Source organism: Prionailurus bengalensis, chromosome D2 (genome assembly GCF_016509475.1).
Source record: "Prionailurus bengalensis isolate Pbe53 chromosome D2, Fcat_Pben_1.1_paternal_pri, whole genome shotgun sequence".
NCBI classification, from domain to species: domain Eukaryota; kingdom Metazoa; phylum Chordata; class Mammalia; order Carnivora; family Felidae; genus Prionailurus; species Prionailurus bengalensis.
The window spans coordinates 85,605,642-85,619,437 of NC_057351.1; the positions used below are offsets into that span (position 1 = coordinate 85,605,642).

At 57.6% G+C, this 13,796-nt stretch overlaps 1 protein-coding gene across 1 annotated transcript in view; it reads right to left on the reverse strand.

Annotated features, from left to right (window-relative positions):
* The window catches only part of TCERG1L (transcription elongation regulator 1 like), a 194,124-nt gene that overhangs the window by 47,688 nt on the left and 132,640 nt on the right, over positions 1-13,796 (reverse strand). Inside the window, exon 7 of the mRNA XM_043597899.1 lies at positions 4,784-4,938. Within this exon, the coding sequence (XP_043453834.1) occupies positions 4,784-4,938 (155 nt within the window). The remainder of the gene's footprint in view (positions 1-4,783; positions 4,939-13,796) is intronic.

The window sequence follows — 13,796 nt, forward strand, 5'->3', positions numbered from 1 at the left end:
CAAATAGCCGGGACGGCTGAACTCTGCTTGGGGCGGGGGCTCTGCAACCTGATCCCTGGGGACAGGTGATGCCCACACTGGAGTGTGGAGGACGAGTCGCTGAGCCCGGCCACCTGGTCCCCCTGTGGCTCGGAGATCCTCGTGCTGTCCCTGGGCAAACAAAGCCGGGGAAGTCACAGCTGTGTTGACTCACGGGGATGGTTCTATGTCCTACTTGGCGAAATGAACGTCATTAGCATTGTACATCTGTCTTGAATATAAATGACTAAAATGTTTACAAAGTAATTGAAGCCAAGTGACGTCCGTGCCCCCTCTGCTGCAGGTTGGGGACAAAGCGGCATTAGAGAACAAAGCTGCCTGCACCTGACTGTGGGTGTGTCGGGCACAGGGGGAGGTGCGCTCCCCTCACAGGCTCGCAGCTCACGAGAAGCCTGGTGGGGCCGGACCCACCAGGGTGCAAATCCGGGCCCCCCGCCTGACAGAAGCGTGACCTCGGGCCATCTCTTTTTTGTCCCCTCTTCTGTAAAATGGGTATAAAGCCAGTGGGTTGCAGATGACGACCCCAAAGACGGCCGTGCCCGGTCCCTGGAGCCTGTGACTGTATCAGCTTAGGCTGCAAAGGGAGATTTGCAAAGCATCCTTCCTTGAGATGGGAGAGCATCCCGGGTCGTCCAGGTGAGTCCAGTCTCATCAGAAGGACCCTGCCAAGCGGAGGAGGAAGGCAGAAGAGTGTCCAGAAGGATCTGAGGTGCTGTGCTGCCGCCTCTGTGGTAGAGCAAGGAGCCCGGAGCCCCCGAAACCAGGCGGCCAGAAACACGTCTGCCGACACCCTGGGACTTAAGTACCGTGACAAACTGGCGTTGTGGCAAGCTGCTAAGCATGTGATGGTGTGTCCCAGCAGCGACGGGTAGTTCACACAGACGGCGCCCGCCCGGTGAGGCTGGGGTGGGCTGGGCCCGCCGGGCAACGCACCCCTGTTTTCCGGGCGCACGTCCCTGCCCTCCCCCACCCGTGCCACCCGCAGCCCAGGTGCGAGGCCCGGACGGCCGGGAGCCCTCCACCCGGCACGAGAAAGGGGGGCTTTGGTGCCGCAGGGGAATGCGGCCCAAGAGCCGAGCGTCTGATGGGGCCGTGGACACCGAAGCCCGCGGACGAGCACGAGCATCCTCTGAACCGAGGCCCCGGCCAAGGCCCCTGCGCGGCCGGCGGGGTCGCAGGTGCAGGCTGAGGCTGGCGCCTCTCCGTTCACTCCAGTTCCGCAGGTGTCTACTCTCAACGAGCCGTGGACTTCGAGAGCCGAACCCAATCAGGACACGCTGCCAGACGGTCAGGAGACGGTCCCGGGCTCTGTCTGACTCTCTCAGCGACACTACCAGAATGAAGGGGCTCTGCTGCTCGTCGCTGACTGATGAGCGGCTCGGCACTTTTGGCGGTGCTGTGTCCTGGACCCCGAAGCCGTCTGGCACCATCAGCCCCTGCTTGTTTGCCTCACGTCCCCGGCAGGCACGCGCGCTTCTCGAACCATCGCAGCTAGATGCGGCAGCTCTTTTATAAAACTCGTGTATTTCATTTGCCTCTTGAAAGATAATTGGTATCCACTGGAAGGCTTAATTGTTCCATTCCAGACCAGAAACAGGTATTCATATATTCAAATCCATAATGACTCACGGTCGAACAAAATGTGAAAAACAAAATCCTCCACCAAGAACAATCTCCCCTGGAGCTGATTCTTATAATAATTAGGGTCAGATCACTGATGAGTCATGATGGATGAACAGCCAGGGAAAAATGTCACTTGCTGAAGGCTGGAGGTCATCAACTCTGCCCACTAATTGCTAATGAATCCTCCAGAAACACCCTCTGTCCTAATTGTTTTGCGGCAAACACAACAATTTGGGCGGGTGGGTCTTAGGAAATTAGAAATTATGCACGTAAATGTCAATCCTACCCTGTGACAGGAAGTTGCACTGAGGTCATTTGCATATCTTGAAGATTCAGGTTAAAAAAATACTGGTTTTTGTTTTGTAACTACACGTAATCTTAGTAATCACATATCTATCTAGGTAGAGTAGTTTGGGTCATGGTAGCAGGTTACTGGATGACAAAATATCCTGATACAATAAATCTAAATTCATCAGATATTTCTGCTTGTGTTTGTCAGACTTAAGACTCAACTCTCTACCTTTTTTAGGTCTAAAATGAGATTCTTGTTAGGAGACTCAAGTGGAGCACTGATCTATGACCCACGCAACTCAGATCCCTGCCGTTAAGTTAATTAAACAAGGAGGCCACCAGGCTGACGTGGCTCTGATTCCTTGGAGGTCTACTTAAGCAAACCGAAATCTAAGCCAGTAAATATCTCAGGTTGCAACACCAATCAAAACACTAAGGATGACCGGGGCGCCTGGGTGGCTCAGCCTGCGAAGTGCCCCACTTTGGCTCAGATCATGATCTCGCAGTTTGTGGGTTCGAGCCCTGAGTCGGGCTCTGTGCTGACAGCTCAGAGCCCGGAGCCTGCTTCGGACTCTGTGTCTCCCTCTCTCTACTCCTCCTCTGCTCATACTCTCTCTGTCAAAAATAAATAAACAGTGAAAAAAAGTGCTAAGGATGACCAATCACAAACAGGCACCTGTGTCTGAAGCTGCCGCCAATCAAACGGTTTCCCTTCTTCCCTTCCCCACCTTGTGTCCCCCTCGCCGCCCCGCCCCCGCCGGCTCCCATCAGCTGCCCTGAACTGCTTCTGCTTTGGTACTCCCCAGCTGGAACCGGCTTCTGCTCAAATGAGTTCTTCAAATGTTTAATATCCCTCAGCTAATCCTCAACCCCGTCCTCCACCTACAATCCCCACAAGCCTTGAAATGGCAGGTGACTCAGCGGGGAGCTCTGTGCATGCCTCTGTTTCTCCTAGACCTGGCTTCATTAGACCCAAAGGACAGAAGCCACAGGGCAACCATGTGTTGACTGTTAATGAGCTCCTTCCTCATGCCTACCAATACTTCGGGGGGTGGGAAAAAGAGAAAAGGGAGGGAAGGGAGGGAGACAGGGAGGGAGGGAGGGAGGGAGGGAGGGAGGAAAGGAAGAAGGAAGGGAGGGAGGGAGGAAGAGAGGGAGGGAGGGAGAGAGGGAGAGAGGGAGGAAGGAAGGAAGGAAGGGAGGGAGGGAGGAAGGGAGGGAGGAAGGGAGGGAGGGAGGAAAGAAAGAAGGAAGGAAGGGAAGAAGGGAGGGAGGAAGGAAGGGAGGCAGGGAGGGAGAGAGGGAGGGAGGGAGGAAGAAAGGAAGGAAGGAAGGAAGGAGGGAGGGAGGGAGGGAGGGAGGAGGGAGGGAGGAAGGAAGGGAAGGAGGGAGGAAGGGAGGAAAGGAGAAATAGCACCCAATTACCTAGAAGTACGTAAGCTCAGGACACTGCCTGCATTATCCGTCTTTTACGAATCAAATTAAATCCCAGCTATCGCAACTGCACCCCGTGTTTCTAATGGGACTGGGGAGTCCTGTGAGCCCCAAGGTGTGCAGTGTTTTGTGGTCCGTGAGTCAGGGGATGGTTTTCTATGAGGATTTGTTTTCAGACCTTCTGTCAACGAAATATTCCCTGTAAAAGCGGACACCGCTCAGTCAAAGGAGGAAACAAAATCACAAAGCCAATTCGTAGTGTCCCTGAATGCAGCCAAGTTTTTACAGATTCAGTTCACGAGGCGCCTAAAGCACTTGTCTTTTCCCAATGTGGGTTGCCCCAGGCTCTCTGGAGAAGGGAGGGCCGTCTTCTGTGAAACAAGCATATCACACTGTCACCTCTCAATCCTGAGGACCACCAGCAGCTCCGGAAGGGCAACACTTTCCAGGCTCTCAGCGCTGTTAAAAGTGCTAAGAAAGCTTTTATAATACCGCTTTCTCAAGTTGTAGTTAACGCCTCTGCCTCTACCTTTGACTAAGAACTGTGGGCAGGTGCTGGCTTGTGTTGGCCCTATATGATGGACTAAAAACCATCGATAAGCTCAATAAAGCACCCCATAAAAATAAAGACCCTTTTTCCAGGGGTCAAGATCCGGTTTCCTGGCCTCTCAGCCAAGCGCGTGCATCTCAGGTCGGGAGAGAGCTGCCGATTTCAAGGTTCTCCAGCATAGCCAATGCTATTTTAAACCACGTGCTCAGGGAATGGGGCTTTCCCAACACCGCAGCTAATAAAAAAATATATGGCATCTAATCAGAAAGTATCCTTGCCGAAAATGCTGAACGTTCTTCTCAGACTCTGGGGAAATGAGATTTACACGGGTGTCTTCAGACACCACCACCTCCCAGCCAAGTAGCCCGTCCCCTACAGCAGGAACGCAGGAACGTCCCCCACATGCCCGCCTCTCCCTGGAATTCAAGCACCCCTCAAATAAACGATGGATGGATTTTGTTCAAGGCTCTAAAACGAAGGTAGAAGGAAATTTGCTCTGGTTTGTGAGCGTCTGGTCTCTCAAGTGGAGCTCACGAAACATTTGGAATAAAAATTCAATGTTGGCTGACGACGGTGCTAGAAGCTTCCAGAGGCGGACAGAAGGCCTCTCTGAGTTCACAACTTTCCATAATGCGGCAAGGAAGCCCCAGCCAGCCCCCGGGAAGGACGTGCCCTCAGCAGAAAGTGCCATAAAAATTTAAATCCTAAATTCTAGAGTAGCCAAGACAATTCTTTAAAGATAAATTTCCTGCATAACCGGGAAAACCCCGCTTCCCATCACGACCATCAGGAGCACGCAGTTCAAACACTAGGAAAGAGGACGCAAACGGCCCCGCTGTTAGTCACCTGTCGGGGCCTCCAGCTTGCGCTTGTGGGGCGGGTCCTCGATGATCCTGTTGAGGTCCCCACGGTTCTTCAGGTCCATGGGCTTCTCCCACACAGACAGCTGCATCGTCGGGTTGAAGAAGAAAACCCGGTCATCTCCCGTCCACACCACACACCTGTTTGAATGGAAAACTCACCTCAGTTACCCTCGGAGACATTTAGTTAAGAAATCATTGGCCTGCACCCTCACCCAATTATAAACCCTGTACAAATAATGATGACCGTGTCTGGCTTCTTAGGGGTCCTTCACAGAGATTCCCGTACGTCCCCATTTGATTCACAGGTCGGTACTATCCTAACCATCCTTTGACGGACACCGAAGCGGAGCAAAGCAAGCAGCCCGACAAGGTCCTTGGAGGTCCAGGCTCCTCCTGGCGTGCCAACAGTCTCGGCTTTGACATAGCTCGGACCCTGCGCTCTGCCCCAAGGACTGCATACTTTGCAGGGGGCTTCCCGGTAGACATTCCTAAGTACCGTACACGCGGGCGGATTCACGGGCCGTCGTGGCCCAGGGGAGTCCATACGCTCCGGCATCAGGGATATGAAAGGGGCTGCTTTGATTAGCAACTCCGGCCCTCGTTTCCTGGCTTGTTTCTAAAAGATCAAAGGGTGAAGCTTTGTGTTTTCATATGTAGGAATCTAAAACCTCCAGAAGGAATAATATGCAATTTTAGGACCCCGTATCTGGGGAAGGTTATCAGGCAGGAGAAAGATTAAAAAGAAGGGAAGAAAACAAAAGAATTTATTTCACCTGTCCCGAAGGAGTGTGTGTGGATCCGTAAGGACTTGGATCTGGGGTCCCAAAGAACGCAGCCGCTCAAGGCCACCAGCCCAGCTTCCGGCTCTGTCCCGAGACTCGTCCGGGGACGGGGCAGGGAAGCAGCGGTGTGCTAGCCTGGGCTCCCAGAAGCTTCCTCTCGGACAAGGCCTCTCCCCTCCCTGGGCCTCAGTTGCCCACAGTGATCTCTCAGCGCCCTGCAGCCCCAGGCATCTCGGACTCCTGGTGCTGGGGGCTGAGCAGGAGAGCCCACGTGTGCTGAAACCCTCTGGCTATTGACTGTCCCCTGAGGTGGGGGCCTCTGCCCAACGGGAACTGTCTGCCAGGCACAGCCTTCGTCTCCGATAACCAGCTCCTCCCCTGCCCAGCCAGTGGCACGGAGCCGTCTGCCATCAGGATAGAGCCAGCCGTCACCAGCCGCTCCGCTCTGCACAGAGGAAACCCCTCCGGCCCTGAATGTACAGCCCAGCTGACCCAGGAAGACGTTTCCCACGGGCTGCACAGAGGGCTTGGGCGCTGAACCCATGTTCTAGGAACTCTTAACAAATCAGTCTCCTTCCCGAAGGTGACACTGAGATGGTCTGCTGGATTTACTACCCCAGCCAGGCCAGGTTCAAGGGCATGGTCGGCAGAATGATGGCTCCTAAAACGTCCACATCTTAATCCTTCAAGCCTGCCAGCGGGTGACCTAACACAGCAAGCGGGGGGGGGGGGGGGTGCTTTGCAGATGTGATTCAGTTAATATCTTCGGATGAGGGAGGATCCTGGATTGTTTGGTAGAAGAGCGAGGCAGGAGGGTCCGAATCAGAGGGGGAGACTTCATGGAACCAGAGGTCAGCCGCACGGGGAACCTGAGAGACATAAAGACCCCCTGCGGCTCTCAGGTGGAGGAAGGGGCTCCAGAAGGCAAGACGCTCCAGAAGCTGGAAAAGGCAAGGAACAGACTGCCCCCTGGAGCCTCCAGAAGGAATGTGGCCCCACCCACACCTGCACTTCAGTCCAGTGAGACCTGGGTGGGACTTCTGACCTCCAGAATGGTGAGGTGATACATTTGTGGAGTCGAAGCACCTGGGTTTGTGGGAGACCAGTCAGCGGGACTCGCCTGTGGCCCCTCTCCGTCCTGGCCACCAGCATCGGGACCCGCCTCCAGCCAGCAGTGACCCAGGCGCCCGGCACCGGGCCCACAGGCACTGGCCACCACTGGCCCAGGCATCCCAGGAGGAAGAAGACAGCAGCCTGCCCTCTGGCTGACATCTTCAGCTCGAGACCTGTCCTTAACTAACCTTCAGGTGACCTTGAGAGCTTCCCTCACCCTGGCGGCCTCTGTTCCATCATCCGTGTAGGAGAGGGTTGGAACGGAAGTCTGCATTATTCCAACACCCCCCCCCCCCCCCGCTACGGGGACGTGAAAGCAAGACGTCGGGGCCCCTGCCTTTGTTAGAGGCGGGAGGGCTCCCGGGCCACAGGGGTGCTGCCCGCGCTGGAGCTGGAGGTCCAGGGGGAGGGCTGGCAGCCAGGAACACAGTGTTCCCATCCCTCCCCTGCCCCAGGCAGCCTGGGCGGGCCTTGCCTAACCCCTGCAGGCCGGGAGGGGGGTGCATGGCTTTACAGTGTGCAACCCGGCGGCATAGAGCTTTTATGGAGCATGAAGCCGAAGGTAATCACGCTGGCCGTAAGTGATGCACAGTTCAGCCACCATGTGAGCTCCCCAGACGGGCTTCTGGGCCAACAGGGACCATAAACCCTGTCAGGGCTGCGAGCCTCCTTCCTCCTCGGATGCAGCTCCGGGGACAGAAGGCTCCCCGCCCGTCAGGGGGCCTTGCTCCTCACCACACGCAGCCCTGGTCTGGGCACCCCCATGCCCTGGGCCTGTGACCTCCGGGGACTAGAGGGGGCTGGTTTTTCCTGTCGTCATGGCAGCTTCACCTGGAAAAAGGCTGTGGGTCAAGCCACGTCGGAGGCCAGCTCCGTGCGGGAGGCGACGGCGGACCCCGGCCTCTTCCTGCGTGCTGCCCTGTGTGCCTTCGGGCTCGGGGCGCACACGGCCCCACACGTGGTTCGGGAGCCTCCTCGGGCTGGGCTGTGGCTGGAAAGGGAGCTGCAGGCCGCAGCGTCGTGCATGCTGTTCGACAGCACGGGGCCTCAGTGGAATGTTCTAAAGCATCCCTGGCCCCTGCATTCGTCTGCTCACTTGACATAAAAGAGGGGCCATGTGGACCCACAGCGTCTCCCCGGAGCCCTGACCTCACCTGACAGAGAATAACCTCTGTCAGCTTGGCTGTGGCTGGCACACCTAACGGGTCCCTCGGCGCCCGGCAGCCAGGCGTCCCGTCCCCACCACCCCCACCAGCCCCGGGGGCCCCGCCCCCACGCTGACTGACCTGTTCCCTCCCCTAGAGCCATGGAGGGAGACGGCACTCAGCTGGGAGTCCAGGGGCCCGGAGACCTGCCCTCCGGGGCGGCTGTGCCTCTGCGTCTGTACCACCCGAGCCTGTGGCTTCATGCCTCAGCGTCCTCATTTCTGAAAGAAGGTTGGCGGACTGGGATCTAGTCCCAGACGGTCGCGTAAGTCCGTCCAGGCTTCGATTCCAGTTTCTAGACTTCTCTCGCAACTTTCCAGGTCGGTGCCAGGACCCCAGTCACGGTCAAGCTGGTGTCCCTCCCCTCAGACCGACGTTCCGGGCAGGTGCGCCCTCGCCTGGCTCCCTGAGCCCGGCGGCCTTGGGTCACGGCCGCACGTCCGAGGTAGCTCTGCTCAGCGAGTCGCAACCTCACCCGGGGCAGTCTGCAGCCCCCCACTTCAGCTGGGGTCAAGGGGCGGGTGCGGCCTCAGCTGCCCTGCCGCTTTCCCTCTCCCCTCTGCCTGGAAATCACTCCTTGGCAACACAGACATCCAGATCCCTGCCTGCCGCTCCCTCTGGGACGTCTGATCCGGACAAAGCCCAAAGGGGAGGAAGGACTGTGTTCCAGGAGATGTCCCAACAGGCGAAACAGCAGGTGGTGCCCGTGCCGGGGACACGGTTGCCCCCCTCTGCCCTAGAAAACCTGCACTGTGGGTTTTCAGAACGAAGACCTGATCCCACCAAACACAGCACTGTCATCGTTACGGTGGCTCAAGGACTCAGGCGTGAGATGTTCACGGAGAAATGGTTAACTAGGGCCTGTGGATGTGACACGGTCCTGGGGCACATCAGTTTGTCCCACAAGTGGCTGGGCCATTTCACATGAGAACTACTGAGGAGCAGGTAGCCTCGGAAAGGCAGGTGCCCAGTGGCTTGGAGCAGAGAGGGGACGGCATTGGCTCCAGGCCAGCCCCCCAAGGTCCATCACGGGGACCAACCTCAGATCACCCCCAGGCTCTCTCACCTGGCTCTGGGAGGCTGTCCCACTCACGGAGCGGATGGCCTCCTAGGTTGTTGACTGTAAGTCACTGGTTTCCCAAAGGCCCGGGCAGCGTGCTGGGTCCTAAAAATGTTCTGGTCAACAGCAGGGAGGAGACTTGAGAACAAGAAGACGCTGAAGACAGATGAGGGAAGATACCCACCACTCCTGGCTTGGGCAAGCCCACAGCTGTCATGTGGTGCCATGGGGTTTAAGAGAGATGGGGTTTCAACTCTGGGCCCTAGGCTGCCACTTGCCCATATCGTGTTGTCCTGACATTAGGCTGAAGGGAGGCCCGTGGGTCCAGGCAGGGTCCAGGCAGGGGTCCGAGCAGGTGTGTCTAGCAGGTGAGTTTGGACAGTAGGTTCAGACAGGTGGCTTATGGTCAGGTGGGTCTAGGCAGATGGGCTTGGGCGCATGAGTCTGGACAGGAGGCCTGGGCGGCTGGGTCCACAGAGGGGTCTGGACAGGAGGCCTGGGCAGCTGGGTCCACGGAGGGGTCTGGACAGGAGGCCTGGGTGGCTGGGTCCACGAAGGGGTCTGGACAGGAGGCCTGGGCAGCTGGGTCCACGGAGGGGTCTGGACAGGAGGCCTGGGCCAGCAGGGGGCTCTGGGCAGCTGTGTTCAGAGAATTAGGGACTCCGCTGAAGCCTACCCCAGATAGGCTAAATGGTGTCAGAGGGACCCCTGGGTACCCAACCTCCCCTAGTGCAGACAGCAAGGTGGGGGCTGCCCGGGTTGGACTGCCCTCCAGCAGAGCCTGTGGGACCCTGCCCTGAATTCCTCCCAGTGTGTCGGTTTCCAAAGAAAACCAAATAACACTCCAGCAGGGATCAGGGCAAGACGGGAAATCTGGTTCTCTCGAGAGCCGCTGCTGAGGGCTGACAGTCTGACGTCCGGGGTCCTCCCTCTGCTGCCTCTCCTTTCCCCAGTGAAGCCCGTGTGCAGAGACGCTAGAAAACATGGTGCTCCAAAGAGCCGCACGATGGCAGGACCCCCGATGTTCTCCCTGAGGTGGACGTGGCTCGTTTTGTCCCGAGGGGCTTGCAACCAGGCTCCAGGCACCGCTGTTACCGCCAGGAAGAGACTTCACACCCGGGGACTTAATTGGTACCATCCTCCCCAGCTCCTGGGTCAGTCCCCTGTTCCGGGGACACGCTGACTCCGTAAGCTCCCGGTGCCGGGTCCAGAGACACCCAGCTGGCATCCGAATCCTGGGAAAGGCCAGCACCCTGACTGCCCCAAAGTGTAGAAGCAGCCACTGCCCCCCGACTTCCATCACCGAGCGTCCAGAACAGGGAAAGACGGGGGCTAATCAGACCCTTACTAGGAGATTATTACCAGGAAGAGAGCCGAGGGACAACAATGAACATGGCACCCACTTCCCATCCAGGCTGCAAAGAACCCAGTTCCTGTGCCGTAGGGACACGTGTGGAATTGAACCAAAGAGCTGGTGGCAGGGTAAACAAACGTGAATCCCCAAGAGAAATCTGCCCATCCACTTGTTACGGTTGGTTTCAACTAGATGGAGCCAGCTGTAACATGCAAAATTAATTTTATGTACCATTTTATGCACATTTTAAGTAATATGTATACGTTCGCCTTCTTTAATCATGCTGCATAATTTTTGGATAGCTGCCATAGTCCCTCTTCTCCTTAACTGTCCCAGTATCCCAGAGGATGTAATTAGCACATCACAGCTATTTAAGTCTGGTACAGAACATCCACACTTAGCAGCCCTAACAGACGGATCCGGATCCCATCGAGTGGAATCTGGGCTTGCAGTTGTGGTGTGCTAAAGGGTTCCCACGGTCGCCTTTTGGATGGCGAACCCCCAGGGCTGCAAGCTCCAGGGGTGAGGGGTGTTTCTGCTTCTCTCTCCAAGCATGCCCGCCCTCCTCCCCACATACAGGCAAAGACTCACTTCGGGTCCCTGCCTGTCCCAGGAGGACTGTCCTGAGGGGACAGAGCCTGATGTCCCTTGCAACTCACCCCCAGGGCCGAGGGCTCTGGACTGAAAGGCAGGGTGTGGGTGCCCTTCACTCTTCCCTCTCTGTCCTCACCGCCCCCATCACGTCCAGGAAGGGCCCTCTGGCTGGTGCACAGGCGGCTTGGATGGGGTGACAGGTTCAGGGAGGAGTAAAACCTTCCCTCTTGTGATAGTGTGATGTGGACCAAGACATGCACATTTGGTCTTGTTTCTGGCACAGGGTTCCTAAAACCCTAGGCGTTTCCTACGAGGTGAGAGCAGAGACAAAAGGCGAGATGGCCTTCTTGCTACTTGAATGACAAGCCCTTTGTGCTAATGAGGTGACTTTGGGGCAGCCCTCAAGGATGGGGGCAGGTGGCCAGGGAACTAACCATGTGACCAGAGGGTTGGAACTTTCAACCCCGCCCACCCCCTCCTCGAGGGAGTGGAGAGGGGCTGGGGGTTGAATCCATCACCGACGGCCAATGATTCAGTCAATCGTGCCTACATGACGAAGCCTCCATAAAAACCCAAAAGGGAGAGGGTCGGAGATCTTCCAGATACTGGTGAACACGTGGAGCCTGGGGGAGAGTGGCCCCGGGAAAGGGCACGGACGCTCCTCACCCTCTCCCCACACCTCGCCCCTGCATTTCTTCCACCTGGCTGCTCCCAAGTTGTATCCTTTTGTAATAAACCAATAATCCAGAAAGTAAAATGTTTCCTGACTTCCATGAGCCGCTCTAGCAAATTAATCAAGACACAGGAGGGGGTCTTGGGACCTCTGATCTACAGCTAGAAGCACAGGGGACAGCCTGGACTTGCGATTGGGGTCTCAAGTTGAGGAGGGGCAGTCTCGGGGGACCGAGCCCTTGACCTGTGGGATCTGAGTGGCCTTCAGGTGGACAGTGTCCCATTGAGTTAACCTGCAGGCCTCACAGCTGGTGTCACCGAATGCTGGGCGTGGGACAGTCCACCACGGCAGGCGTCGTGCTCTGGGGTCTCGTGACCCCAGCAGACCCGGGCGCGTGCTTCTGTCTGCACCTCCTCGGCCTGCTCTCCACCCCACGGCGCTTACTCAGGGAAGAGCACACAGGTAACCAGGTGGACCGCTGCTACTCTAGACGAGGGCCCGGCCACGCCCCGCAGGACCTATCATCGTGGGGAACCGCTGATGACGGCTCGTGTGCACTCAGCTCCGGGACGTGGAGGCCGGGCCATCTCTCCTGCGGAGGCCGGTCAGACTGGTGAGACCCCAGTGTTGACACCAGACAGGTCGTCCCGCTGCTGGGAAGGGGTGCCGCCCAAGACGCCGAGGGCACACAGTTCACCCACCGCGACGCTCAGTGCCCTTCGTCCTGCCGTGTTCCTGAGGGAGGAACGAGGCTCCTGCCCCCGCCCTGTGCGGGAGGCTGAGCGTGTGCGTGAAAAGACAGGAACAGCGGGGGGTGGGGGTGGGGAGGGCAGGAGTGGCCGCTCCCAGGCTCCGTCCTCTCCGCAGCCCCCACACAGGGCGTTTTCGACGACGAGGGTCCACGGAACTGGTGCGTGCCGGCCTGCGCTCCCGACCACAGTCACTGCCACGTCTTTGCAGAACTCCTGAGAGCATCTGTCTGTCCTTCTTTGGTTACTGCACGACACCTCTCCTCCCGTTTTCAGATGAGCAGCACAGAAGCGCCAGGAAGTCATCGGCAGAGCTGGGCTCCTGCTCCGGGGACCCGGCCTGCTGTCCGTCCGGCCTCTCGGAGAGGAGACGAGGAGCCCCAGGAGGCTGGCTCTCAGCTTCGGAACAAGGCCCAGGACCCCCAGACCGTCTTCACACAACAAAGGCCCCGGGAACCCCCATCCTGACCGTGGCCGAGGCTTCCCGACGAGTCTGCCTTCACGGAGATCCAAAGCGCCGCCTCCCTCACTGTTGCGGGCGCAGGACCTTTTCACGGCTGTGAGTGCTGGCCACTCGGTCCCCTGTCCGGCCAGAGATGCACAGAACCGGCAGCCTGCCCCGCGCAGGTGAGGGGCCACGGCAGCTCCTGACACGACACTCCACCCCCGCCTCGGCATCAAAGCGAGGCCCCCTGAAGACTAATAAAACTAAGCCAAGAGCAGAGCAGAAGCGGCACGTCTCGCGCTCCATTCCGGGAGCCGCTACCGGGAGGCCTCTTAAGTGCGGATCTAAATGGCAGCCTCCTCATGCGTCTCCTCCGTCTGCCTTAACGAACCACTTTGACATTTCGCTGAACATTAGAGTCCCCTCCCCGACAAGTAATGTCCCACCTGTCCCCTCTTCGACATAACGAAAGGCTCGACTGTGCTAAGGGGACGGAGCGACACTTGGCGTCTCTTCAGTGGGACGTACGCGAGGCAGCGACGGTGCCCGGGCTCCGGGCTCAGCTGCCGTGACCGCGCGGGACCCGTGCGCACGCCCTGCGACGCGACCAGCCCAGCGCCCTCGGGGCTGCGTTTTCCACGACTCTCCTCTTGCCAAACACCATCCATGCATGTTGTGCTTTGGGGAACGTTCCTTTCTTTCTGGAAAAGCGCTACCAACTTCCTCCAAGAACTTGTCTTTTATATTAATTTGTTTAAAGCCAAAAGCGTCCACTACCCGGATTTAGAAAAATCTGGAGAACCTACTTTTAAAACATCACACTCGGTAAGTTAGGAGTTTTGAGTGAATAAAGAGACACCACCGATAGGTGCTAAAATATCCAATAAAGTCAGAATAAGAAGCGTGGCGTTAACACCAAGTCGGGAGGAGCAGGGAGCGCCCCCCGGGATGCCGCACCTCCAGTCACCTGTTCCAAGGGGGGCCGCCGGAGCCTGACGCGCACAGTGGCTCCACCAAGCAC